Raw genomic sequence first — 27,844 nt, 5'->3', positions numbered from 1 at the left:
TCCAAGACTCAGCTATAGTCATTAAAAGTCACTTGGTCACCTTGGGCACTGAAAAGTCCAGATAGACTATGCTCTACTTGCAGCAGTAGAAAATCAGTTTAGGTTAGAAGCAGAGCATTGCTTTTCATTTCTCTTTTACCATGATATGTCTTGCATCTTGAGACAGGTTCTTAGATGAATTGTTAAAAAAATCAGAGCTGACTGCTTGGAATTTTTGCAGTGCCACCTGTGGGCAACACGTACACAGAAAATGTTGCTAACTGCAGCTCCTCTCAGACTTCTTGGCTTCACTGTGGTGTTTTCAATCCTGAGAGGACCATTTTAAAATCACAAGAATAATTGTTGTAAGTGTTTATTCTTCAGATGTTAGCCCAGCTCCTCTAGTATGCAATTAACCCAGTTAGTCCACTTGGGTGAAGGATGATGAACAGAGTTCATATGACAACACTATGCAGACAGCATCTCTGGTAGCCTTTAAAACCCAAGATAATGAATGGATTGTCACAGTCACATTGCCAAGCATAATATTCTGCACAGTGCCAAAGAAAAGTCTCATCCATCAGCTTGTCTGCCAGTCATCAGTTATAGCCATCTGTGTGTGAAGACATTTTCCCTTTTGGAAAAAATCAAGGAAAACTACAGTGTAAGTATTCTCCTGAGAAAAGCTCACTAATGAACCTGTGACATCCAGCCCAAGACATTGCCATACCAAAATCTACACACTGAAATGGACTGAAGGATTGAGTTATCTCCACTGAGAGACAAAACGACTCAACAGAATAATGCAGCAGGCTGGCACAGTCCCAGCTGGTCACACAATCTTAACAAACATAAAACCACAGATGAAGTACTTCATGTAGGATCTCTTGGACCTGGAGAGCTTGCAGTTATCTGACTTTATTCTCCTAACCTTACCAAGACTAATTTTATTCAATCAGTCCTCTGGCAGGAGTGAGCCAGTATTAAATAAGCTTATCTCCTCTCTCTCACGAAAGTCAGAGCCTTTTTATGGCAAGGGTTACAAATGACTACTTCATGCCAAACTTTCAGCCAAAGACACAGGAACTCAAAACACAACTCGTTTTTTGAAGGATAATTCCTTCTCCACATGACCCCCCTCAGCCTAGAGTGTAGCCCTCCCTAGGTCTGGCTTTCAATTTTGAAATTAGATGATTTCTAGGTTCACAAAACCCCAGAGACTTCAGAGATAAGTTCACAAGCAGGGATCATTTAGGATTTTGCAGCTCTTTATATGTCAACTCACTGGAAGAGAAGAGGTTTCTTCACATTAACCCAGTCATCAGCAGGTGTTGGAATCCCTGGCTGCAGGCTGCCTGCTGAGTCTTTCCCCTCTCTAACTGCAAGTGCCCAGAGTGAAACCACTCCACTGCAGCCACCCCGTTCATTGGGCAGCAGAGCGGATGAGATGATGATGACAGCAGCAAAGCTGTGTGTTTCCTCATGGGACAGAAATGAAGCCACTTTTCTTTTTGCAAGCAACACATTTCCCACATTTCTTCTCTAGCAGCTGCAGGCTGACATGATCCACGAGAGGAGCTTGTGTAGAGCTGGTAGAGAAACATCCAGGGTAAGGCGCAGTTTATAAATATCACAAGAAGTCAAAAGCCCCAGTATCTCTGAGGTTGTTATCAAACATGTTAAGCAAATGATATATTAAAGTGTGCAGACATTTTGTAAATTACCAGGCTGAGACTTGAGATTACTAATTATATGATTTCACAGAGAAAAAAGACCAATCCAGCTCTCAGGCACTCAAAAGAACATTTGGCACAAAGACTTTTTATTCTCTCATATGCTCTCTGTGGGCCTTCTGCCAAATACCTCGGCTCAGTAAGAAGCAGTAGCACTTGTCTCAGAGCAACCTTCAGCATTTGACAGAATACAATTCCTCCTCAGTCTCAGGGCTTCAGAAGCCTGTAGTTTACACAGTTATGGGGAATATATTTCCCCTGTTTCCTTAGATGACTCATTATTGATTTTCTTTTCTTTACAGCTGACCCAAATGGTCCCAGGGTACATTGTACTAGATGACAAATTAACATGTTCTCAGGGATGTATCAGGAAAAAAAAAAGAAAAGAAAGGGTTTTTCTACCTCCTCGTGTTTGATTGGCCCTCTGGCAAAACACCCTCACCCTAACTAGCAGCTTAAGAAAAGTACTGTGTATGGAAGTCTCTATGAAATAGGATTAGTATAACAAGGTGGGGAGGTAAATTCAGTAGTGCTTTTGAACTGCCTGCTTTCAGGCTTCTCATGCTTATTAGAAAATATCTCAAACACCTCAGTGGACTTTAGGTGCCTATACAGAGACAACAGCTGAAGCCCAGGCAAGGGCAACCATAATTTTCCGGAAGAAGGGTGCAGCTGTGTCCCTGCGCTATATTTCCATTGCAACGTACATCTCATGTGTGATCTTGCTTCTAAAATTAAAGACACCTTTTACTAGACCAGATTGCTCAGAGCTCCATCCAATCTGGCCTTAAACACTTCCAGGAATGGGGCATCCACAGCTTCTCTGGGCAACCTGTTCCAATTCCTTATCACCCTCACAGTAAAGAATTTTTTCCTAATATCTAATCTAAACCTACTCTCTTCAGTTCGAAACCACTCCCCCTTGTCCTGTCACTACATTCTCCTATAAAAAGTCCTTCTCCATCTTTCTTGTAGGTCATAGATCTCACTAATAAGATGGTCAATTCAAATGTAAGCACCCAAATGTCACCATGAATTCCATTATCAAAGTATTTATGTGTTATTTCACTTTTTAAAAAATTATGCTTAGCACTCCTTATTCACCCCATGTTAAGATTTTCCAAGCTTTGAAAAGCAACAGTTCCCCAAATTTATTTTGAAAATCTTTAATAAATTCTACCAAATAAAGAAGTTAAGTGAAAGTCTTAAAGTATATAGCACAAAGATAGTTTTCTAAGGATGAATATGAACATCACTTGTGTAATATCTGTACTGAAGAATTTTATGCTGGATCAAATCTAGAATACATGCTCTAGAAGCACTGTGGGACTTAAGTGGTGACCTGATTGAAACCAGTCAGTGAGGTCAAGTTAGAGTTCTGAAAATCCTACCAATGTCAAGATTCTCATTGGGCAAAGTTTTTCCAAAGATAATATGCAGAATACTGAGTCACTCTCTATCCCTATTCTGTACAGAAAGACATTTATGTACACCTGTGCACCCATTCACCTAGAAAGTATATTTAAATGGAAATATAAGATACTGAAAATACTTCTTAACATTCTTGTGTGTGTATACATTCATCACATAAATATGTGATGAAATTTAACATAACTTATTTATAAAAAGCATTTAATTTTTGAAATTTCACCTTTTAAAAGCTCTGTAAGATTTTTGCTTGCTTGCTTGCTTGCTTTGATCATCGGCTGGTTGGCTCGTTGCTATTTTACACAGAGTTTTAGTTGGTGTGTCAATATTTTTTTATTTCAGGTTTGTTTTGGCTTTGTTTTTCCTCATCTTATCTGTTGTCAAGACTGAATAGAATGTACTAATTTTCTTTAATTTTGTAATGTATTTTTACAATACATCACATTCCAATTTGCAGCTCTGTAATGCATTTTTACTTAACCTGACAGGTAAACCAAATTATCAAATACACCTTGAAATATTTCTCCCACAAATCGCAGGCACATATATGCACACTCACCTTCCTGAAAACTATGTAACTGGGTTTTTTTTCTTGTTCCTTTTTACACCTCTGCCTTCTAGGACTTCCCCAGTCTGTCAGACTGCCCGACGTGTTAAGAGAAATCCATAGGATGTCTCAGCACACAGTTCACTGTCTGAAAGAAAGATCTTAATTTTAAGTTTTAGCTTGCTTCTGTAGAGCCCCAGGCAAGCTCTCTGAAGTGCAGAGTCAGGAGGGGAACTTAACTCAGGCCTTTAGAAAAAGCTGCTAACAAGGCACATGTCTAGTACTGTGAAATGCCCTCTTTTGGAGTGATCTCCCCTGCTACAACCTTCCCTCTACATTATTGATTCCATATAAATAGCAAGTCTCTAAGCCATGGGCATGATGAATCATTAAGGATATGGACAGTCTATGGATGGTCCGGAAAGAGGTTGGCTATTCTTCAAGACAGAGGAAAAGAAAGCACATTTCAACAAACCAAGTAAAAGAGGAGAAACTACCAAGAGAGCCATTCAGAGCAGTGCAATCAAGAATATTTTTACTCAGGGATTCCCAGTAGATAATACTTTCAGATATCTCTTCTTGCTGAAAAAGCATGTTTTAAGATGCTCTTAGCAGACTCCTGGCATTTGTTTCTGAAGGAACTCTTGTCAGTAGAAGTTGTTGATAGGAAACATATATACCCACCCTCATTGCTATCCAAAGTCAGAAGGTGCAAAAATGTCACAGTTCCCAGAACTCCAGAAGCATGCTTTGTAAAAACTGTCAGGTAACAAAAGCATCTGAAGCAATTCACGTCTTCAAGAAAAATCTATTCAAAACAAAGATATGGAGGGAGTGTTGGAATTCATAATTATTCAGGGACTTTTTCAGAGAATGGAGACACGGCTTTATGGTTGTTATCTTAATCCTGTATCTCTATGGAAGTTCATACACTGCACACAGGGAAGAGGCCATGCCAGGCCAGCTCAGGATCCCTTTCCCTTACTGCCTATCCATGCAATATGCCAGGCACCTTGTGTATCTATACCACTGCTGAGACACAAGTATAGAGCACAGCAGAGTTTGCTGGGCAGCTCTTGGGTATGAGTGTTCTGAGATCATAAAAAGTACATCTGGAGAAAAATACAAGCAAATTATTAGTAAACTAACTTTGCATTACCCCAGAGAGGTCAAGCCTTCTGCATTGGACATGAGACTCACAAACCAGCCAAGTGACTGTGCCTCCTGCCATGGAACAGAGGTAAGGCTATGGTGCCGTGCTGTTGCTGCTGAAAGGGCTGGTGAAGGAGCCACTGCTCAAGGCAAGCTACCAAACAGGTCCAGCTCCCACAGCTCCTCCTCTGCCATGTTACCCAACACCCAGATTCATCATTCTCCCACAAGAGTCAGAGCAATGCTTCTGCAGACACCAGGAATGAGGCACCGTCCAAGGTGTTATGTCAGTGCCAAAGACTGGTCATGCAAAAGGGAGATTCTGAAGAGGTATCCACAGTTCTCACATCTTTCTAACCACTTGAAAAGATGGAGCGAGGGGGGAAGGAGAGTGGTAGGTCGTCAGGGAGAAATGAAAATTTAAAAAACAATAAATAAATTTAATAGTTGAATTTTAATGCAACTATTGCTAAAAGGAACTTGCAAGGAAGACTAAATATAAGAGACAAATGACCACCTGCACATAAAATCATAGCATCCACATACTGGCTGTATACATTTTTATGACTGCATATTCTTTCATCTTTTTGTTAGTTTAATGTAGAATTTTCCTCTCAGAGGTCAACATTAGAACCTCAAAACCTCAGCCCTCAGACTGCACTGAAGAGTGATTTTTAGTTAAATAACAGAGAGACCAGCAGATTGGGTCGCAGTTGTTATCTGTGGGTTATTTGGACTTTTTCAAAGTCCCAGGTGTGAAGCTGAATGCTATATACAACATATAGTAGTGTGCTGTATTTGTCTGCCAGTGCCTAACAACATGTCAAAAATGACAGCAGACCATTTACAAATATCCATAGGGCTATGCCTCTTTCTAAGGTTAGATGAAACTGTTATGCAGAAATAACCAATTACCCACAATTCCTTAGGAATATCTACACTGCCTCATGACAAATATTTTTACTACTTTAATTTTAAAATGCACACCAGAAAAATAGATGAACATTAAATAACTGTCCAGGTCCACAGCACTGATATGTTGTGAAGGGAGTCAAGCATAATCTTCTTTAGTGTGTGAAAGACTGTCACAAAAACAGAAAAAAAATTGCCTTCCCCTTCAATTCACGACTTTAAAAGCTGAACAGCAAGTGGATAAGCCATAGGATTTGACAAAATGTCATTCGTGAGATACCTTGTCTGATCACATACACAAATTTAGCAGGAGTTTTATCCTTATAGGGCTCACAAGTCAGAGAAATCTTCAGAATACTCCTAGTGCATATCCTTCAGGTGCAACTGTAGTTACTGGATTATTGTAAAACAAAATAAAAGGATGAGAAAATCAGAAACTGAAGATGCAGCAGAGTGAACCATCCTTTCCCAAATTCAGTGAGAAGTTAACACCCAATTCTTTACATAAAAATGTTGCATAGTCTAGGACTTCTATGTTGACTGGGCACCTATAATTTCTAAGGACCTAGACACACAATAGAAAAATAAATATGGGTACTATGAATTTTCATTTTATTTCACACACAACCACTGATATTTGTGGTTTGTGATTGCTTTTCACTTGGATTTTTACTTTAACAAATATGCTGCATAACACAGACATTATCTGATTATTTCTGATCCTCTGTCCCAGCTCTCCAAGGGAGTCGCATGTTCATCCACATTTGCCTTCTCATACATTTGTTTCTAGAGCCCAGCAACACGCATATTACATGAACACATTGTCAGCTGAACGAACAGAAACCAAATTTCAGCAGTTCATGCATGGTTCTGAACCCCAAAAGCAGTGCACTGCAGTGTCTCAACCTGCAAACTGGAGACACTTGCTGGAGTTTTGTCCCTGCTTATTTTTTTTCAAGAACTTTACATATGCACACCTACATACATACATATACAATCAAGGACATAGAAGAAAGTATCTGTAAGTAGAAGGATCCAACACAACAATGCATCTTGACATCTTTATTTACTTTCTGAATATTAATATATCATTTACTGTATTATTATAACAATAATAAAAGTGGGGTTTCCACTGTTCTCTACAAAAGCAAAGACACATGTCACCATACACTGGATGCCTACAGTGACTAATCTAATCTGAACAACCCTGTATAATCAATGCAGTTAGAGAAAGAAGCACCACCAGAAGGTATTACCTGAATTTTAAGTGTGCAAGATCCCTCCTTAAGGGAAGGGCTACATCAGGAGAGACATGATTTGGTCCCCGATTAGTCATTTCATCTCAGAGACTGCCCTCATTGGAATCTGACATTAGCACAATACTGAAACAGACCTAACAGAGGTCAGTGCTCTGGATGACCATGTCTGATCTAAGAATGACAATATAAACGTATAACTAAACCAAGCTAAAATATATCCACTGATTTGCCCTCCTCTGGAAAGCTGACTTTTAAGATCTCAGACATTTGCCAGGACCCTGCAGAGGAGTCACTTGCAGGTCCAAATACAACACTTAAGTCAGGGGAAGAAGCAGAAGGACATTTGAGAAACATATTTGCCTAGCTTTTATTTCAGGAGCTTTTAAAATTTTATTATTCATGTTAGTAACATATCAAGACCGATTTTCAAGTTCTCTTTAAACAGTGAACTTTCTTCTTCAAAGAAAAAAACAAAACAAGAAGAGCAACGTAGAGGACTCAGACAGACATCCTGGATTTAAAATACATAATGACTTATTTTCCCACTGTATTAATAATCATGGCTAGGCTTCGCGAACGAAGATTTGGGATTGTTTTCATCAAACCAGTCCTTGTTCTTCTTGAAGGAGAACCCTTAGGATTCTTCAGAGGACTGCAGGATGCTGTTTTTAATAAAGGGACACAGAAATAGTCTGAAGTCCATAGCTGTAAAGTAATGTTTCCATATTTTTCTCCAGGTTGTCTGTAAGAAAGAAATCTCATGTTTACCACTATCTCCGCTTTAATTATTCACATCTGCTATGCATGAACCTAGTTGATTTTTTCATTAAATAAATAAATAAAAAAATAAGAATTAAAACTTCATTTAAAACTATTGAAATTGTTACCCCCTAGTGACCATTGTTATGAAAAATGGTAATTTTATAGTTTAATACTCCTCTCCTACGACTCTATTAGTATAAGCCATAATTTGGCATTTTCCCATATTTTTAGTGTGGGTCATAATGCTGCTTAAATGTAGACGGTTGTATTCCTAGCACCCAGCAGAAAAGCAAATTAGTTTATAATCACTCCTACAGATCTGTTCCAATGATAAATTTTTGAGGGAGCTTTTCTGGTAGTCAAGATCAGTCTGATTAGTGGCAATTTTTTCTTTTTTTTTTCCCATACACCATCATTTAGTGTAACAGTTTTAAATGGGAGCTCTTCACAGGATTTATTGTATATTCAGGTTAAAAATGTTCATTAGACTAATTCATATTTGAAAACAGAAAAAAGAACTAGACTTGAGACAGATACTTGCTTCAGCAAATTCATTATTTTTAAAAGCACTTTCAGTACTTACTGTCAATAGTGCCCAACAGACTAGCTTGTTTGTTTCAGAAAGATGAAAAAATAATGAGGGTTAAATGTCACCTGTGATGATATAAACCACATGAACTGCAAAAATAAAAGAATTATTTCCATACGTCAGTCAGACTATTTTAATTTAGTTTTGCTCTCACTTTCAGAAAAAACAACCTAACTTTAAATTCTAAATGCCTTTAACATGAACAGAAAATGTTGATGATCTATTAATGGAGGTCTTAGTCCAAACTAATTAAAATACTTTTGTGCTTTGCTATTTCCAAAAATAGCTGACTGATTCTGTACATTTTTGGGTACTTCTATAACTAAAGAACAGCTGTTTCTAGAATACGGCATTTTTACGAGCAACGATATGCAGTGTTCCTTATGGTGTTTTTTTGGGGGGAGGGGATTGAAAGAAAATTTAAACTTATATCAGTTTAAATATTCTTTCTTTTTCTCTAACACATAGATTTTACTTCAGATTTGTGAAGTAGAATATACTTAACCCCTCTCTGGTGGATATGGTCTTTTCTTCAGTCATTTTCCTGTATATAAGCTGTTTTCAGAGTAAACCAAAGGAAAACCTAATGACAGTGATGTGACAGAAGGCTGGGAAATATGTTCTGTCTTTAAATCGCTTTGCAGAAAATGCATCTAATGAAGCGGGGCAAAAACTAAAAAGTCAAGAAAGGCATAAGACCAGTGAGCACTGTGCAATGGGGTGTAGCAGGATGGTCTGCCCTTGGAATGCCATCAAGAAACTCGAACAATGCCCTATTTGCAAGGCTAGCAGCAGTGGACTGAGAGAGGGTGTGTTATGCTGGTTTTGGTGTTGAATTATGCTAAAATCATTTTGACTCAAATTACCCTAAAGTTAACATCTCGATAGTGAAGCAAAGATTGGGCAGATATGGTAAGGTATCCTCATCTAAAAATGATAAGCTGACATGGTTGTACCATAGACAAATGACTGACAGACAGTTACTTAATACTATAAAAGCCTGGTCCACTTTCATATGGCAGGTTCTTCTAACACACCCCTTTCTTGGAGTGTGTGTGGAGATTCCTCCTGTGAGCAGGGGCACCCCTCAAGGCTACTCCTCAAGGCTGAGTGAAAGATCTGCCCATGGTCTTTGGTATGGATGAGTTAAATCACCCTCTACTTAATAATTGTTTCTTTCTTTTTTGCTAGCGTTAATATAATTGCTTTAATAAAACTGCTTTGATATAGTGCCCAATATTATATCAGTAATCTTAGCTTCTATATGGTGTAGTAAATAATTCTGACTGAGATCTTTTTGTCTATTCATTTATCATAATAAACATCCATTTTTATATAACTATATCTTATTTGCCATTCTTAATCCTGTGGGACAAAGCTGTACAATCGCACCTCTGTAATTCCTCAGACTTAAACTGTTGACAGTCTGGGGCTAAAATTGGATCCAGTCACACCTAGGTTCCTCTCTGAGGAGTTTAGAAAGTAAGGGGGTCCTTTCTGCACCTTGTGACTTAATGGGAGGGCTTCTCTAATAAACTTCGTCTGGAGCTCCCACTCCATCCATGATAGGGGGTTCCTCCTAATTGCCCACTTCTTAACTGTTTTTATCCAATCCCATCTTCATCCCTAACGTCAGGCAGAGGGCCTGAGTGCTCTTCATTCCTTCAGTCCGTCAAGAGAAGTTTCCAGGACTGATGGTCATCTAAACTATACTATGAACAGAAGTGGCCTAAGTAGGATGATGGGTTAATTCTTTTCTCAGATGTTTCCAGGGCATAACTTCTGCAACCCAGCTTTCTAGTATACTATGTATTGTTTCGATGAGGGAAAATATATGGATTATTTCCTTACCATAACTGAGATTTCTGGATTTCCCCAGGTTCTTAAAACATAAACATGGGCATGGAAACAGTATTTTAATTCCCTTAAGATGATTTTTAACCAAAACCAGAAGGAAAAAAAATATTTATCCAGCCTTCATATGTACAGTGTGCATCAGTGTAACAAGATGGCACAAAATTACTTTTCCTCCTTCCTTATTTAAGTTTACATCTTCTCTCAGATATAGTTATATCTGCTCTTAATATCTCTGGCAGATGTTCTGGGGTGAATGAGGCAATTAAGAAGCCAAAATTCCCATTTCTTCCAGATGCTTATTTTCTCAATATTCACTCACTGGAAATATATTTACTTTCCACTCTGTGGTGTGTAGCAGTTAGCACACCTTCTGGGTTCCATTTCACAAAATTTCCACAGTTAATCTGACACATGCCAATGCATCTTAGATGAAAGTTCAGCACCAGTAATTATTTTTTTTCTATTGGTACCATATTTATATAACAGAACAAAACTGAGCAAAGTTTTAAATAAGTATTTTACCTCAGAAATATTTTCATTTTGTTTTTCCTTGGTACAATACTTTCTGCTGTCTTATTTTTAAAACTTAACTTTGGTTTTCCTTAGTCTTCCAGCTCACTGAAGGAATCTAATGATCGTTTCAGCCTTTTCTGTGATTAGTTCTAGTCACTGAGACTGAATTACAGGCTTAACCACTTCGTCCTTGCTCCCCTCTCATCTGACACATACATAGTCTTGGGTTCAAATTCTGGATCTAGAACAATTCTGACCTTCCCAGTCACTCAGACAGCTCTCCCCTCATGCATGGTTCTGGAGCGCAGACTCAGCTGAAGCAACTCTAATAACTTGCACCTAAAAATACAATGGCACAATGCACCCAAGATTTGTGCTGGTCTTAACAGAACACTTTTTCTTATGCATATCCTTTCTGCAGCTCTGCATTCACCCAAAATAACCCACACATTCAGCTTTATACTTCAGTCATTCAAGGGCACTTGATATTGAAGCCAGAAGTACTACGCAAAAAGAATTCCAAGTCTACTGCATTTGCTTGAGAACAATTTGAGTACAAGAGTTATACAAATCTATGGGGAAAAAAGAACAAGACAGACTTGGCAGCTCCTGCCTCAGCCTCCTCATCATTACAGACAGAATTCTTGCTCAGTCTGGTAAAAGAGAGCTGCACAAAGCAGACTGCTCTTTTGTGATTTTCCTGCTTCCTATCATCTGAACCCCAAAGCCAGCCTCTATACTCCAGTACTTATGCCACAGCTTTCCTCCCATCTAAGTGGAGAAGTGGGTGTTTCTTGGTCACACTGAAATAGTACTTTCACAATCCCAAAGGGAAGATCAAAATTTCAGTATTATTCCTTAGCAAATTTAAGAATTCTTTCAGAATTTCTCTGCATGCACATATGGCATACAGGGCAGGTGTCAAGAGAATGGGGCCAGACTCTGTTCAGTGGTGCCCATAGACAGGACAAGGGACAACAAGCAAAAACTGAAACACAGAAAATTCCATCTGAATATGACAAAAACCTGCTTTACTGTGAGGGTGACAGTAACTGGACCAGGCTGCCCAGCAGGGCTGTGGAGTGTCCTTCTCTGGAGATATTCAAAACCTGCCCGGACATGATTCTGTGGAACCTGCTATAGGTGAACCTGCTTTAGCAAGGAGATTGGACTAGATGATGTCCAGAGGTCTCTTCCAACCCCAGCCATTCTCTGATTCTGTGTATGTTAGCTCAACAAGAAGAAATGGAAAAAATGCAAAATCCAGGTTTTAGAAAAACAGAATGACATTTGCAGAATGATATGCAGATATAAATGAATCTGTCATAGACCAAATTTCACTGGCTTCTGAACTGCAACATGAGACTCCATTTGAACACTAGAAATAAAATAAAACTTTTACAATTTTATTCAGACATTATGGTTCTGATACAGGAGATGAGTTCTTAGGCAGATAGAACATCCATAGTCAACAACACCCAAGTCCTCCAGCTAAGAGACTTTCCAATAGTTCCAGAAGTTTTCCAACAGGTTGTAAACTATTTGCTATATCAATTCAGGGAAGTATTCACACCTACCCTGACAGTTTGAGTTCCCACCTTTCGAAAAGAATGAGTTGAAAGGTTTTCCAGAGCACTTAGGAGAGATGCCTAAAACTGGATATTGTGGAAAATTCCCCGAGTTTTCAGTTAGGTTTGAAAAGCACCTAGTATTTTCTGAAACTTCCATAAATAAATGACAAGCACTTAAAAAAACACGAAAATGGTCCATGTAAGCTAATTTAACAGTGATGACCTTGCATTTTCTTCTTTCATTCAGGTCTGTCATACCTCTGTGCACATATGCATGCACAAAGACTCTGTTGCTTTGGAGCCGTTGGTTTGTGCAGCTTAGATCAACTCTCTTATTTTCTAAAATTATGAGAACCGTTTACAAATTTACATTGAGTCTTTTAGGTTGGACTTGATGATCTTAAAGGTCTTTTCCAATCTAAATAATTCTCTGATTCTATGATTCTAAATCTCTACTGCAGTGAAAGACTGCCCCAGTGAGCCTTAAAATGCTAAATTCCCTCAGCCCCCCCTCCCAAAAGAATAGAACTAAAATTTTGTGTTCAGAAGGAAAAGAAAGAAAGTATTTTTCTACTGTTCTTCCCCAGAATAAGTTGACTGTTTCTGAACATTTTCTTGGCACCTGTATGACTAAAGAACAACTGTTCTAGAATATGACATTGTACTAGCAATTACTTAACACTGCTGTAGAGTAAATTCAGTGAAGAGTGTCAAGAGAGAAGGGCACAGTCTTTAGACATCGTCAGCAGAAAATTAACACAGATGAAAGTTAGATTAATATATGCCCTGAATGTTATAGAAATGGGATGTGCTTTTTCAGGCACAAAACACACAACCTGAATATGTGAAATACCCCTGAGTCAGATTATGGAGGTGTGCAGTAGATATCTGCAAACATATGGGACAGTTATCGGTGCACATATGGAATGTATGTTGGATGTATGGGATGTATGTTGGAAAGCCCAAGAGACAGTGCAAAAAACTTTAAGACTGACACTAGGATATATGTCATCCCTACATGAAACCAGATCTAGACTTTGAAGATGGAATTGGTCCTAATCATGCCATTATATTAATTTTACACATCTCGATTGAATGGTTTGGGTTGTAAGGGACCTTAAAGATCATCTAGTTCCACACAGATACTGTTAAGGATCAGACTGTAATTATAATGTGATATTGACCCATTATATCTGACCTATAAAAATGACATGATCTTAAAATGTTGAATCTGGAGAAACCATAATGTAAAGGAAAATGTAAACTGTTCAGATTTTCATTTCAATTATATTTTTGTTTTATAGTCCCAGATGCTATTAAAATTTTATGAGCAATTCTCCAAGGAAAAGGACAGGAAAAAATGAAGTTGTTATAATAGTGGAGAAAAATCTGCTTGGTCTCTCCACCACAGAAAGCTGATTTCATGGTCTTGAACATAAAATTCATACTAGTCATGATTGTACAATATACCATCAGCGCCAAAGCCATAAGAATACCCAGATACAGCTCTTCTACAATTCAAGTCAAATTCCAAGGCTGGAACCTTCAACCATAAGGTACATCAGAGCTTTCCTGCACAGAAAGATTCACATTTTCAGAGTAATTCAGTAGACTCTTGTTATCAGCATTAAGTATTTATATAGAGACAGAGAATGAAATTTCCTCAAAAGGTTTATTTGTGTAAACTCATCTGATATTTACCTCTTCAAAGACAGTGTAACCAATATAGTCAATGAGTAAAAATGTTTCCAGCAAAGGAGAAAGTTCTGGGAAGTAGGCACAGGCAGCTGCAATTTCCTGCTGTGGCATAGCATCCTGCTCCACAGTGTATGATAGGAGTCTCCAAGTCACTAAACAGTCATTCTCTTCCTTCCTGATCACAGCTGCATCTAACATCCATTCCTTTCCTTTTCTACTCCAAGGAAAAATTTATTTAAGACATTCTCTATGACATGATATTCATTTAGGCAAATGAAAAATTCAGAATATAACTTCAGGTCCAAAAAATAATCTTTAAATCTAGAAATGCTAACAAAAATATATATTACTTTGTGCTACATTAATTGAGCACTTAAAAAGTCATTGAAACAAGGGAAATTCTGATCAACAGATCCAAGAGAAGGTATTATTAAACCAAAACTAACTGAAAAAAGATGACTATTGGATGGAGGAGGGAGCATTTAACAATTTATTTCATTCTGTTTTAATGGTTTTAGTCAAAACAATGGCATGCAAATGTAAGCACTCTCTTTTCCTAGCTATATTAAGGAATCTAGCAGAATGAATGACTTAGTACACATAAAAAATCTACAGGACTAATTTGAAATCAAGAATATAAAAATGGAAAAGTAGATCTGATTCTAGTATTAGGGATATGTCAACATTTACTAATGATAGGAACAAGTAACAGAAAGATAAGCATACTATCAGAACATCTTACAATATTTTCTTAACACAAAAGAAGAGGAAAGCTTAATCTTCCAAAATAGAAATTAGCTGATGATTGGTGGGACAGTTATCCAAAGGAAGATAACATTACTACAAGTGAAAGGATGGAAAATATTAAGAAATTTGGCATTTCAAACTGTAAAATCAACTATGTAATTTCTACAAGAATATAATCTTCTGTGCAGTCATCTTCTTTCCACTGCAACACAAAATCTAAATGTATTTAAGAAAAGGATCCTGGGTAATCACTCATGGAAAGTTAATAAAAATTTGACATTGGGATTACAATACCAGGCCCAAAATACAGAACTGTCCTTTTCCTTTTCTTAGAAAAACATCCAGAAACGGCAACTACTTGCCAAATATAAACAGAAATACTTTTAAGTGATCAGTATAAAAGAAAATGTATGATATCTCATTGCAACTCTCCAGCTTCTCTCTCCATTGCTGCATCAAGGACAGACAAGTTTCACAGCCAAGATGATGGTGGGAATGGGGGCAAAAACGAAGGTAGCCATTTACTGTGATGGTTGGATGCCAGGTACCCACAAAAGCCACTCCCTCACTCCCCTCTGCAACTGGACAGAGGAGAGACAAAAAAACAACAAAGGATTCATGAGTTAAGAACCAGGAGAGGTCACTTACTGATCACCATCACAGGCAAAACAGACTCAAAGTGGGGATATTAATTGAATTTATTACTAACAGGGTCAGAGCAAAAGAGGGAGAAGTAAAATACTCTTTAAAACACCTTCCCCTCACCTTCCTTCCATGTTCTCCCTCCTACCCCCCAGCAGTGCAGGGGGATGGGCAATGGGGGTTACAGTCAGTTGTTGTTTCTGCCGCTGTTTGGGGAAGAGGAGTCCTTCCCCTGCTCCCATGGGGTCCCTCCCATGGGACAGTAGTTCTTCCCAAACAGCTGTCTCATGGGTCACTCCACCATGGGGTGCAGTCCTTCATGAATGAGTTGTACCAACATGGGTCCCCTATAGACGCCACAAGTCCTACCCAGGAAAAACCTGCTCCAGCATAGGTTTCCCTCTCCATGGGCTGCAGGCCTCCAGTAGGACCCTGCTCCATCCTGAGCCTCCCATGGGGTCACAGCCTCCTTCATGCATCCACCTGCTCCAGCACAGGCTCCTCCATGGGCTGCAGGTGGGTCTCTGCACCCCGATGGTCCTGCATGGGCTGCAGAGGGACAGCTGCTCCACCATGGTCTGCACCATGGGCTGCAGGGGCCTCAGCTCCAGCACCTGGAGCACCTCCTGCCCCTCCTTCTGCACAAATCTTGGTGTCTACGCTGTTGTTCCCATGTTCTCAGTCCGCTCTTCCCTGGCTGGAATTCCTTCTGTGCAACAGTCTTCTTTTCTTAAATATGTTATCACAGAGGCATTACTATCACTCCTAATTGGTTCAGCCTTGGCCAGTGGCACAAGTCCATCCTGGAGCCAGCTGGCGTTGGCTCCACAGGACAAGGGAAGATTCTAGCAGCTTCTAACAGAAGCTACACATGTAGCCTCCCACCCCACTACCAAAACCCAGCCACAGAAAATCACTATAAGCTGGCAGCACAGAGAAGAGATAGGAGTAACTCTGCTATTGTGATGATTTCTGCACCCATGTTCCAGTGAACCATCAGAACTACTGGTATCTTGGCAATTGGAGAAAATTTTTTCCTCTTTACCTTGGCAGAAGGCCAAGGAATATTATCTGCTGAATTCTAACAGATATGGTATTAACATTTTAGATTGCAGTGGCAGATACTGATATGAAAGTGTTTGACTGACTGTTCAATTTTATCTTCAAGCAAATGGCAATAGTGGGATTGGGTTTAGATCCTGATACGACTGAAACTTTCAAATAATGCCCAAGTTAGATAAGAACACCTAATATCTTTCTTCCCCATGTCTGCTAAAATAACTATTATCTTCCTTTGTTTCTATATTTAAACATTAATTACATTTAGAATTAAGTTAGCAAAAGTTGCACGCAAAGCATTCTCATCTAAAAGAATCTATCTCTGGCAAAACTTCCACAAGAGATAAGATTGTCCATTTTTTGAGACAGCAAATATGACAAAAGAGTGTGATGAAACAGGACTGACAGATTAACAATAGATGGGTGGATGTCTCCATCTAATATTTTTACAGACCCTATTGACATCTTCCAGCTTCACCTGGTAGCTCCTAAGGCATTCACACACATCTCTGCATGCTTTCAAATTTCCTCATTTAAATCTTAGGTATTTTTCTTCTAATTCCAATAAAGAAGCTGGTAATATGCAGAACAACTCCTATATCCTTTGACAGGTCCACACAACCAGAAGGTGCATGTTAAACATACACAATTTACCCACAAGGTCAGATCCCTCACCAAATGCTGCAGTAGAAGTACTTCAAAAAAGTGTGAACTGAGGGAAAAACAGTACTGTATCCACTTACCCTTTATATTAGGGCCCATATCATGGAAGTGGAGATCTGCATTTGGTGTCCTTTTTAGCTCGAAGGAGTTCAAACCAATTATCTTATGACCCCAGAGAATGACATTACCTTCAATCAGGTTCATTCAGGAAGAAAGAACAAGAGGGAGCACACGGCTATCTAGTGGTTACTTAGCTGGACATATCTGATTTCTGTTCTGTGCACTGAAGTTACTTACTGTTTTTAAAATTGAATACAAACACCCTCTATTTCTGCATTACGAATGTTTTCTTCTACACACTGTCAAATCCTCAACAGAAAGAAAAAATGTACATTCATACTAAACCCCTAAAACTTCATTATGGAGGAACTTCTACAGAAAAACAAAGATTTGAATACTTCAGAGGTCTCCCACGTAACAGTTAGGGCTATTCTTATCCAGACACTGAGTCCCAAAATGCTGTGAATATAGATCTCAATTATAGGCAATTCCCTAATATTCCTGAATAAAGTAAACTAGACAGCAATATTTCACTGCAGTACGTTGTAGGTATTTACCCAAGCTTCAGAGCATTTTTGCCAGGAACTTGCACAGTCTTAATGCAATAACAAGACACCAGAATAAGGGGCTGATACAAGCCTTCTGAATGACTGCAACCTCCAGTGTGACTCCTAGGAGGACAACCAGCTGCATATATTCTGCAATGTTCCAGTTAATATAATGCTCAAGAACCTTTGGTATGATCTTTTATACAAAATGCAATGAGACCAAAGTCAGTCAGAGGTCTGTGGTGGACCTTTTCTTACAGAGTATCCTAAAACCTCAGCAGGACTAATAATTCAAAGTCATTATTAATAACTAAACACAAAGATATTTTGAAACAGAGAAAAATCAGTGGTGCTGAGTAAAGATGAATAGAAATAAAAGCGCTTATAAAGAAATCTTCCCCTGTTGGGGTGGATTCCCCCTTCCTAGTCTGCCCTCAGAGCAGAACCCCTCAACGCAGTCACATCTGACTCCTTAAGCCCCTTTCTTTCACCTCAAAAGGCTATTCTTTGTCTCTTCAACAGTCATCTCAGCTCTGGAGGCTTTCTCCCAAACCACTCAATATAGTTTCATGGGGTCTAAAGCAGGCAGTCTCCGCAAGAAGAACAATATCTTCTGCACTACTGCTTCAGATTTAAACATACAGCAAACAGCAAATGAGGAGGAGAAATAAGTAGAATTAACCATCAGTGTTCAGAAGCATGTCCACTTAGAAAAGTGAAGTCTTTAGTAAACTTCAAGGTACATTTACTTGCATCCATAATATACGGTAATTTTGATAATAAAGTTTTCTTCTGGAAGTCCAGGGACCGCAAGCCGGTAGTGGGCTTTATATGCTGACATCTGAACATGTAACTATATGTAGAGTAAATAGTTACAAATAAGTGACTAGATGAATATCAGTCAGTCAATAACTGTAAGGAGAAAGTTTCACTAGGACAAAATCTATTACAGTGGTCAGATGAACAATGGTATCTTAAAGGCATGATTCACAACACTAAGGGTTTGGAAAGCATTGCACAAGATTCACCAGCATGCCTCAAGTCCCTTGCACTGTCCTAGTGATACAAAAGAACCACAAATACGAGGTTGCTGCAAATATTACATAAATGACCTAATAAACCATGTAAACAGCTGTTCTTATCACCAGTGAATTTCACCCCTTGGGCATAAAACAGACATGAGGGCATTGAGGGACCACATACACATTGCTTTTAGGAAAGTGCTATATTCTCTCTCTACGGTACAAATCAGTAAAAAAAAAAAAACCCAGGAGTCAGGCAGAGCCTGTCACATGCTGATTCAGTGCAATGTTAGCATTACTGCACTTGCTAAGAGAGCCCTGCTGAATGGTAGAAGCCAAAAGAACAAACTTGCACCACCCCATCTGTTTGAGAGGGCTTCGAGTTGCCCCCCAGAACCAGGTGTACTACTGCCCACACTGAACTATGATATCACATTTTATTAAATTTGTTCGCTACTATGAGATTTCTTCCCCTAAAAAGTTACATTCTCAAAGATACACACGGGGGGACATATGTTAGGCTGTATGGAGACTTGTTCAAGGCTTGCCACCTTTCAGTTCATTTTTCTGAAAACATGACAAATCTGGCATAAGGCTTAAAAGCTCTTCCAGAGCAATCAAAAATTCTGAGATATCCAAAGAGAATAAGATACCCAGGGAATCCTAGGCTTGAAGAAGGTCTATCTGTGTGAGTATGGTGTGTGCAGGGAGTCAAGCAGGGCAGCAGTCGGATCACTGGAGCCGCCCACTGGTAAGTGGCTTCGATTGCAGCTCAGCTGGGTTTCAGAACAGCTACTCCTCTGCAAGGAGGAACCAAGATTCATTATCTCCTTGCAAATAAAAAGACATTTCCTCAGACTTCTAATTTAGTGCAAATTCGCAGACAAGTAGGAGCAGCATAAGCATATAAGCATATGAGAGGCATCAGATGAATAAGTTCATCTTCTGAGAGACTTTTTTTTAAATGAAAATAAATTATCATGACTTTTTATCTATTAAGTCCAAAAATACTCAATTACTTTATTTATCTACCTGGAGTGTTTTCTGGTTTCATAACAAGTTCCTTCTGGCATGTAAGCATTCATGATTAGTTATATTTTTAAATAAAAACTTTTTAAACTTTTGTTTCCCCAAGGATTTAAAATTAATATAAAATGTATTGGTTTGTATTTTGAGAAATATTAAACTATGCTTAGATTCAAAAGAACTCTTAATTTAGTTAGGATATTTTATTGTATTATCCATACAAAAAAACTTAGTAATCAAAAAGTCACAGAAACATAAATTTTGAAAAAGTTTTTAGTTTTAGGGTAGAAATTGTGTCACAGCAGGCTCTTGTCTACAAAAGAGTGCTTGTAATGGGCTATCAGTATATTTCTTTCTCAAAAGGATCCAACACTTGAAGCCTTAAACAAGGGCTGTGATACAATGGTCACCAAATCAATTCATGCTCCCTATAACAGAAATAGCAAACAGGAAGTGATGTTGAACTGATGCCTGCCTGCCATATGTGCCAGCACACATTGTGTGTTTGCACAGGTTTGTTTTCCAAGGGCTAGCAATGAGTAGGAGGATCAGGATCAGTCTTTATCAGTTTTTAGACTCATAATCTTGACAACATCCTTTTGGAGATTGATATACCTCTCTTCTCATACGTAGCTACTGCAGCACAAATTGATCTGGTACTGTGAGCTGACTCATGTGTGCATGTGCTTGAGTGAGACACCCATCACCTCGTATCAGGGCCCTCAGCAAAACAAGAAAGAAAAAGCAGCCTTATTGAGGTTTTTTTACAGAAGATAGGATAAACGGAATGTAAGGATGTGCACAGCCAGGAATTATGCAGGAGAACTCATAAGTCTCTATGCAGAAAAAAGTGAGCTTTGTGTTGTTTTAAACACTGAGTGTTTACCTTTTTTAGCTCTTGGACTTTCTGTTCAGAATGACGAAACTTCAGCAATCAGCCTAGATAATGGAAGCAGAAGTGTCTTCAAATCTGACTTCTCAAGAAAAAGAAGGATGGATTTGGCACCCACAACACACTGAAAAGATGTAATCTGAAATCCTAGTTTGTAGCCCTGATGTGTTGCTCAACTGGACCTCAGAGCCTGGTTCCCCATGCCATGCCTCAGCCTCTGGTTTTCTTTCTGCTGACTCAGGAGTTCTCATTTGTGCCATATCCCTGAAATAAGTGCAACAAGCCTAGAGATAGCCTGTCAGAGTCGTCTGTTTATATTCTTCCTGAAGTCTGCCTGGAGAGCGGAATGCTCATTAAACCATTTTTCACACACTGATTATATTTTTCTTCTTTTTCTTTTCTTTTACAATTGCCTTCTGAAAAAGAGATGGGTTTGAGAGTTAGTGCAACTAGTGCATAATATGAGCAAGTCTATCGGAAAGTAAAGATTTTTTTAAAATGCAGATTATTGATTTTTGAAATTGTAGGGGTTTCTTCAAAGTCATTGGGGTTTGTCTCGTCAATATGTTAGTAAAGATTTCTAAAAATGAAGATTAATGATGCTAGGGATAATTAGTGCTGAAGAAACTCACACATTTCTCAGTATTCAAAGGATATTGGTGAACACAGTCAAGTTCTCCTTGAATGTACCTTAGCTCTGTTTCTGCCATGAGAGTAGGGGGGAATATTTTCTATGACATGACAGGAAGTTAAACTCCCAGTATCTTTGGAAATCAATGGTATTTGAGCTACATAGCTCTGATTTGTGTTTTTTAAAAAATACCCCATATACAGTGAGTGCAGCTGATTTACTAAATCCACAAGCCAAAATATTTGGCTCAAAAAATCTGAATATTTTCTCTTTCCAAAAGAAACCAAACATGTTCAATAGCTGCTTTTCCAAATTAAACACTCAAGTCATACTTCTTACTATTATTTTTCCCTTCAAGATTTATTCATATATTTTGTTATAGGCATGAAAAATTACAAATTAAAGAAAAAGAAGCTTTTTGTTAACTTGCAGGAATGTAAGAAGTCCCTACAGCTAATAATCTGATTTTGCAGGGGCGCTCAAGCACGTATTTATTTTTTTATCCAAAAAGATTAAGTTAAATATTTCTTAAGTTATTTCTGTTCTAAGGCTGAGGCTTAAATGCTAAATACTGTCCAGATAATTAATAGTGTAGTTCTGCTGGGGTTTCCCTTGCACAGAAAAGCTAACTTTGGTGGTGGATCATTTTCTTCTCAATTATGAAGCACTAATTCCTCAAATAGTCCTTAGGATCATAATTTGTTTCTGTGAAATACTTGGTGATAGGTTTTACTCATCAGATTTTCAAAAAGAGTCACAAGCATACTTTGGAAAAGTTTGAATTCAATTGAAGCAAACACAGCTTGACCAGTCCTTGTGTATGAAACCAAAACGGTCTGTATACGGGCTTTTTGATTTTTAAAGAAAGATAATCAAAGACAAAGAATTCTAAATCCAGGCTAGGATATCTTGGCTCTTTTCCAATAGGCAACTAAACCGGGAAGCCACAGCACAAATCCATATTCCAGTTTGGAGGGGGAACAAAGGCTGAGCAAAGAGTGTCAGCACAGTTGTTATCTGGCATGATGTCCATCTTTGGTGGCCTGCAGGACCACATCAGAATCTGTTTTGTCTGCAGCCAAATTACAACTTGCGCAAGACTTTGCAGACAGTGTCTCTGCAACCTGAAGTCCTTAATCATTGAGGTATTTTGAAGAAAGATGTCCTCACACAACAGAAAATACCTGCTATATAAAAATACCCCTGCCCATGAAATCCTATAATCAGAGTGAACACTATAAAATGTACACAAACACACAGAATAAACTGACTGGTGTTTTTGGAATCCTTTTCCTGAATTTAACTCCTTAGGTCTTGGTACTGTTCATGTTCCATTTTTACTTTATCCAAGTTGTTAAGAGTTTATTCTGATCTTGTATAAGCGGATGAACAGACAGTATATGATGATGAAAAATGGAGTTCAAAATCATATTATACTGCAGATTACATTTCAAGTTATATCAGCCTGTAAGAAGACATTAGTATGTGAATCCAGAGAGCTCACTCCTTGCATAGGATTTACAGAAATACACACACACAAAAAGAGACCTTTTTACGAGCTTCTATAAACCATCACAGCTTATGCTGGTGTGTATACATATTAAGGGTTGGAATGACCAAGAGGAAAGAAATCTCACACTGTCACAAGCTACCACAGTTCCTGGTCCAGTGTTAGGAGTGAAGCATAGAAGTCAGACAACACTGCAAAGCAGCGGTCTTTTCTTGGTGATGAAACCATCCCATTCAGCACACATTATCCATGAAGTTAGCCTTGACAGATAACTGCAAACAGTCGCATCATAAATGTTACTAAAACTTGTTTCTTTCTAGGGTCCATTCCAGGAATTCATTTGCAGCATACCTATCTGCTAACTATTTTTATGAGATAAGCAGTATTCATTATTTGATTTTTTACTTTACCACCCTTTTTTTAGCATATTTTCAACTCTACTATCATTACAATAAAATGACGTAAAGTCAGAGAATGCTGAAAATGGCACTGAAGTACTTAAATTCTCAATAAATTAATAAAAGTCTATCTACTGAAAACTCTCATTCTTTGGTACTGATTAGTGAACCAATATCAGAAGACACAAATACATGTAAGTGAAAAAGGTCACATAGACTAGACACTTTTGAATTTGTTGATAGAGTCCACAGATACAAGAGTATAATAGAACAGAAAAGAATTTCTTACCTTTATGATGATTTGCCCCAGATGCTAATTTCCCCCACAGCGTTACAACAAATATTATTATTAGCAGTTTTCCTTTTGTTGCTTTCTGTAAGTATCTCTTATTCATCCTGAAAACAAACATACACAAAAATAAATATTATCTTAAGACTTTTTTAAAAGACAATTTTGGTTTAATTCAGGGAGAATTGACTAAGTTTTTATGAGTGTCTGGCTGACAACCCTCAAGTCTTAAATTCTGTTTAGCTTTAAATGAGGTGTACCAAATAGAGCAGCAGACCTCTCTCACTGGTCTGTCAGCATTCCTTCACCCTAGTCAGTACTGGGCGAATTCAACATCGTCATCATTTCTCTCAAGGCACAAGCATTGTTCATAACCACAGCAGACTCCAAGGTTGGTGGTAAGGATGAATCCATGCAGCTACGAGCAGGTTTTGATAAACAGAACAGTTTCACTACTGTGTCTGGGGCCGGTCATGGTCAATGTGGTTCTTTCTGACCATACTGTGTTCTTTTTAACTTTTGGGATTGCAGCTCTTTTTGAATTGTGCACACAAGTAACAAGGCACTAACAGATTTGAACAGTCTAGCACATGTACCAATCCTCCCACAGAGAAATCCTGTTAGGAAGACATGAATGGTTTGAAAACATGAACTCAAGAAGGGCAGATTCACCAGTCTCTCTCCTGTCTACCTTTGGGTAATGAAAAGGTTTGATTTACTGCACTAAGAGAAACTTCACACACCTCCCCTCATCTCGCTCAATGATGTTTTCACTGTGACAGCAAGCAACCATGGTGGTTCAAGCACAAGATAACACATGACTTTACTATCTTTCAGTAACTTCCTCCAAAGTCAAAATGCCCTCCTACCTGCCAAAAAGACAAGTTCAGGGATGTAGGCTCCAGTTGTGCAGAGAGTGGGAAGAGGTATAATAATGAATCCCTCTCACTTCATTCTCTGTAGAAGAACCCTAGGGAGCTGGTTAAGAAACAGCTCCGCACGATGATCATGTTTCTGCTGATAGGTCAATAGGACAATGATGTCTATTTCAAACCACTTATACTAGAAAAGCTGAAAATTTGATCACTTGAACAAAATTGTTGCTGTGGAACTGGGTTGCCTTTCTGAGCAGAAAAAATGCATTGCTTCAGTATGTTGCACATTTGTTTCCTATTACATTCATAAGAAACGTAAAGAAATTCAAGCACATCTGTTTTGCTCTCTTCATTTACAATGCCATCTTGGGCAATCATAACTCCATGAAATGCAGACTGCTCTAATACAGAATTAACAAGTAGTGTGTTCAAAGTCCCAAATCATTTTCCATTCCTCAAAACAATTCCTTTCCTCTGAACAAATTTCTTTCTAATAGAACACCATGTGCTTATAAGGCAGCACACATGCCAAAACTCCAGTCATGATTTCCAGACTTGAAACCAGACCACTTCACCCAAATCTGCCAATCTTGCTCTCCAGGAGATTGATGAGATCTTGTTAAGCACCTCTAAGTTTCCACATCAGGCTCTGTGTAAGAAAACACAATTACTCAAATTAAGAACCCACTGAAAAGTGCACCAAACTCTTTTAAACCTGAATTCAAAGCAACAAAGAACTCAGCATTCTTTGACAGAAGTAACACATCTAGAGTGTGTTTTCCAGAGGTTCAGATAGCAAAAGGAGAGAGGAGTAAGCAAGTATTGCAGCTAGGATGGTGCACGTGCCTCTGAAAGCCTGACTGATTAATAATCACAGGGGAAGTCATAGTGTGCTGTGAACCACACCAAGCTCTGCCTTCTTGCACTGATTCCAGTGACTTTGGAGTGTAAACTGCATATTCATCATCAGCTCCAGGTTTATGAAACACTCAAAGCTAAAGGGAAATACATTATTTGCCACTGTAAATAAGAACCAAAAAAATGAAATTGGAATGCATATTCAGCATATGCTCTTTCACAGCTATCTCTGTGAAAAGAATATGAATTAACTCTTTCACTCTGGATTCTCATACTGCACCTGTTATGCTACTGGTTCCAAGTCATCTCTCATTAAAATCAAATCTTTCTTCCTCACCTACACGGCACTGCTCAAAATCCAGTGGGATTTGCACCATTAAAGCAAGGTTGACTCTAACACTGTTTCTTCCTCTATTCTGCTGATGCCAGATTCACTCACTGTGCTGCGTGACTGGCAGCAAATGCGCATCAGAAAATACAAATGTAGAAGGAAAAACAGGACCAGCAACGGAAAGAAAGAAAACCAGCCTATCTGCCTGTGAACAGCAGCCCCTCTGGAAGGATGGCAGAGAAAAGATACAAAGCTCTGCACGCAGCCCAGCACACCCAAGAGGAGTAAGCCAGGTCTGAGTGAGAAAAGAATGTTTTCTGCAAAGTAAGGGAAGGGTTGCAGCTTTAATATTGAAAATCTGGACTCAGTGCCATTGCTAGGTTTTCCAATCATGAGAAAAACGATACACCATTTTTGTACCACAAGCCTATTACATTATTCTGCACTAGTTTTCTGTGGTATTCATCTTTAGAAGGACAAAAATCTAACCTTTTTCTAATAGTAGTCCCATAATAGGCATAATTAACAAAAAAGTCAGTGCAAGTAGCAGTTCTAGCTTGAGACTAATGGTTCAGAGGCCACCAGCAGAAGTACCAAAAAAAATCTGAGCAGATAAAGCATTCATAACATACAGCAGCTAAAATAGAAAAAGCTGGAAGATTATGTTAAGCTTCAAACTAATTATGCTGCATAATCCTAGACCTAGACCTGTAGTTGTGTGCATTGTCTGCTCACAGTGGTCAATCCAAGGACAGACAAGAGGCTGCATAAGCACAAACAAGGTATGAAGCACCCTGTTCTCAGCAGTCCTGCTACACACAGGGGCCTGTAGCAATACAGGCCTAGAAATAAAAAATGAAGGATTTGTACTACAAGAAGCTGAGTGGTTGGGATGCACGCACTTCATCAGCAAAGCAGGCCAATAGCTAGTAGTGAAGGAGAGGCCATAAGATATGCTCAGTATCTGAGTGCATGCATTATCACCTGGGCTCAGAAAGTCTGATGCTGGTTATTTTTTGTGCATTTGCAAAACAGCCCATAATATAGCACTGAGAAGACACTGAAACTAGATATCATTTGACCTCAGCTCTGAAACATAACTATTGGCCTCTTGCAACCCTGATCCATGTCAAGCAAGTGCATCCAGGAAATAAAATTGAGTCCATTACAGTACTGTTATTACGCTAACATAACTGGCTGTGTTAGAATAAATGAGCTCTAAAATGAGGTCCACTTTTGCTAGAGGCGATGCAGAACTCCACAGACAAACTGTAGCTATTAACCTGAAAGGTTTTCACTTTGAGACATTTTTGTCTTCTGTTTACCTTTCTTTCTGCAGAACCTCTCCCTCACTATGATCCATGCAGCCTTCAATAATGCCACATAAGCCAAAGCTGATCCAAATGGAGAATAACCATGCTATAGAAAAGCCTACATTTAAAAATCCATTTTACACAAAAATACAAGCTTTATGCATAAAAAAAATTTCTTTCAGTTTCAAACCCCAGCATATTGGAAATAAACTCAAGGAATTCTCAGCACTTTCACACAGAAGAGGACATGAAATGTTGCCGTGTTTGAGTTCAATTCTCAATGTGCTTTGAGGCAAGGAAAAAAGAAAGATAGTTCTTTTCTGGTTCAGGGGCTCATTCAAAATATAACAAAAAGATGTCACCCGCATAATTCAAACAGGCAGTGGCTGAGTGTGAGATGGCTCTGCTGTGCCCAGCTCTTTGCTAACACCATAACACATGGAATAAATTCATAGGATTTGTTGCTTTTCCTCCCTAAAATTCCATTTCCCTGAAGCACACTTCATGAGACCATCACCAATCTGGTATCATGTACTCAAGAATAGACCGTTTTGGTAATTAGTGACAAAAAACTGCAGGAGTTTTTTTCTCAGGGTGAAACCACATGTGATCCTGCAGAGAAGGTCCACGAGTTGCCATGTCAGCAGAAATCCTTCGCCTCAGCCTCTGTGGCTCAAGAGCAGCAAACTGTGAATATACTCCTAGGTTGCACAGGCTCTCCTCATGACTGCTCCACCTCACTGTCAGCTCCCTCTCAACAGCAGATGTGGTCCAACCATTTGGCTGTACTGAAAATGCCATGCACAGATATGTATTTTCAATGTAGCATCCATAAGCTTTTGTAGCTTATGGTTGTAGCATCCATCCTTCTTTGCTTCTGGGCTTGAGATCAGCCACCTTCCCAACAGCTCAGACTTAGAGGAGAATCGCATGAGAACTACCTTATATTGTATGGCCAGTGCTAAATTGCCTTGCTTTCT

At 38.7% G+C, this 27,844-nt stretch overlaps 1 protein-coding gene across 2 annotated transcripts in view; it reads right to left on the bottom strand.

Moving 5' to 3' along the window:
* TAFA2 (TAFA chemokine like family member 2) overlaps positions 1-27,844 on the bottom strand; it is a 176,930-nt gene that overhangs the window by 30,907 nt on the left and 118,179 nt on the right. For both annotated transcript variants that reach the window (XR_005563741.1, XM_039381915.1), the window contains exon 2: positions 23,488-23,594. Coding sequence is in view for 1 of the 2 variants with exons in the window: in XM_039381915.1 (XP_039237849.1) it covers positions 23,488-23,593 (106 nt within the window). In the remaining variant the exon portion in view is untranslated. The remainder of the gene's footprint in view (positions 1-23,487; positions 23,595-27,844) is intronic.

Source organism: Pipra filicauda, unplaced genomic scaffold, assembly GCF_003945595.2.
Source record: "Pipra filicauda isolate LSUMZ 115617 unplaced genomic scaffold, ASM394559v2 scaffold247_size1415610_pilon, whole genome shotgun sequence".
NCBI classification, from domain to species: Eukaryota; Metazoa; Chordata; class Aves; order Passeriformes; family Pipridae; genus Pipra; species Pipra filicauda.
This window is presented reverse-complemented; position numbering and strand designations above follow the sequence as displayed.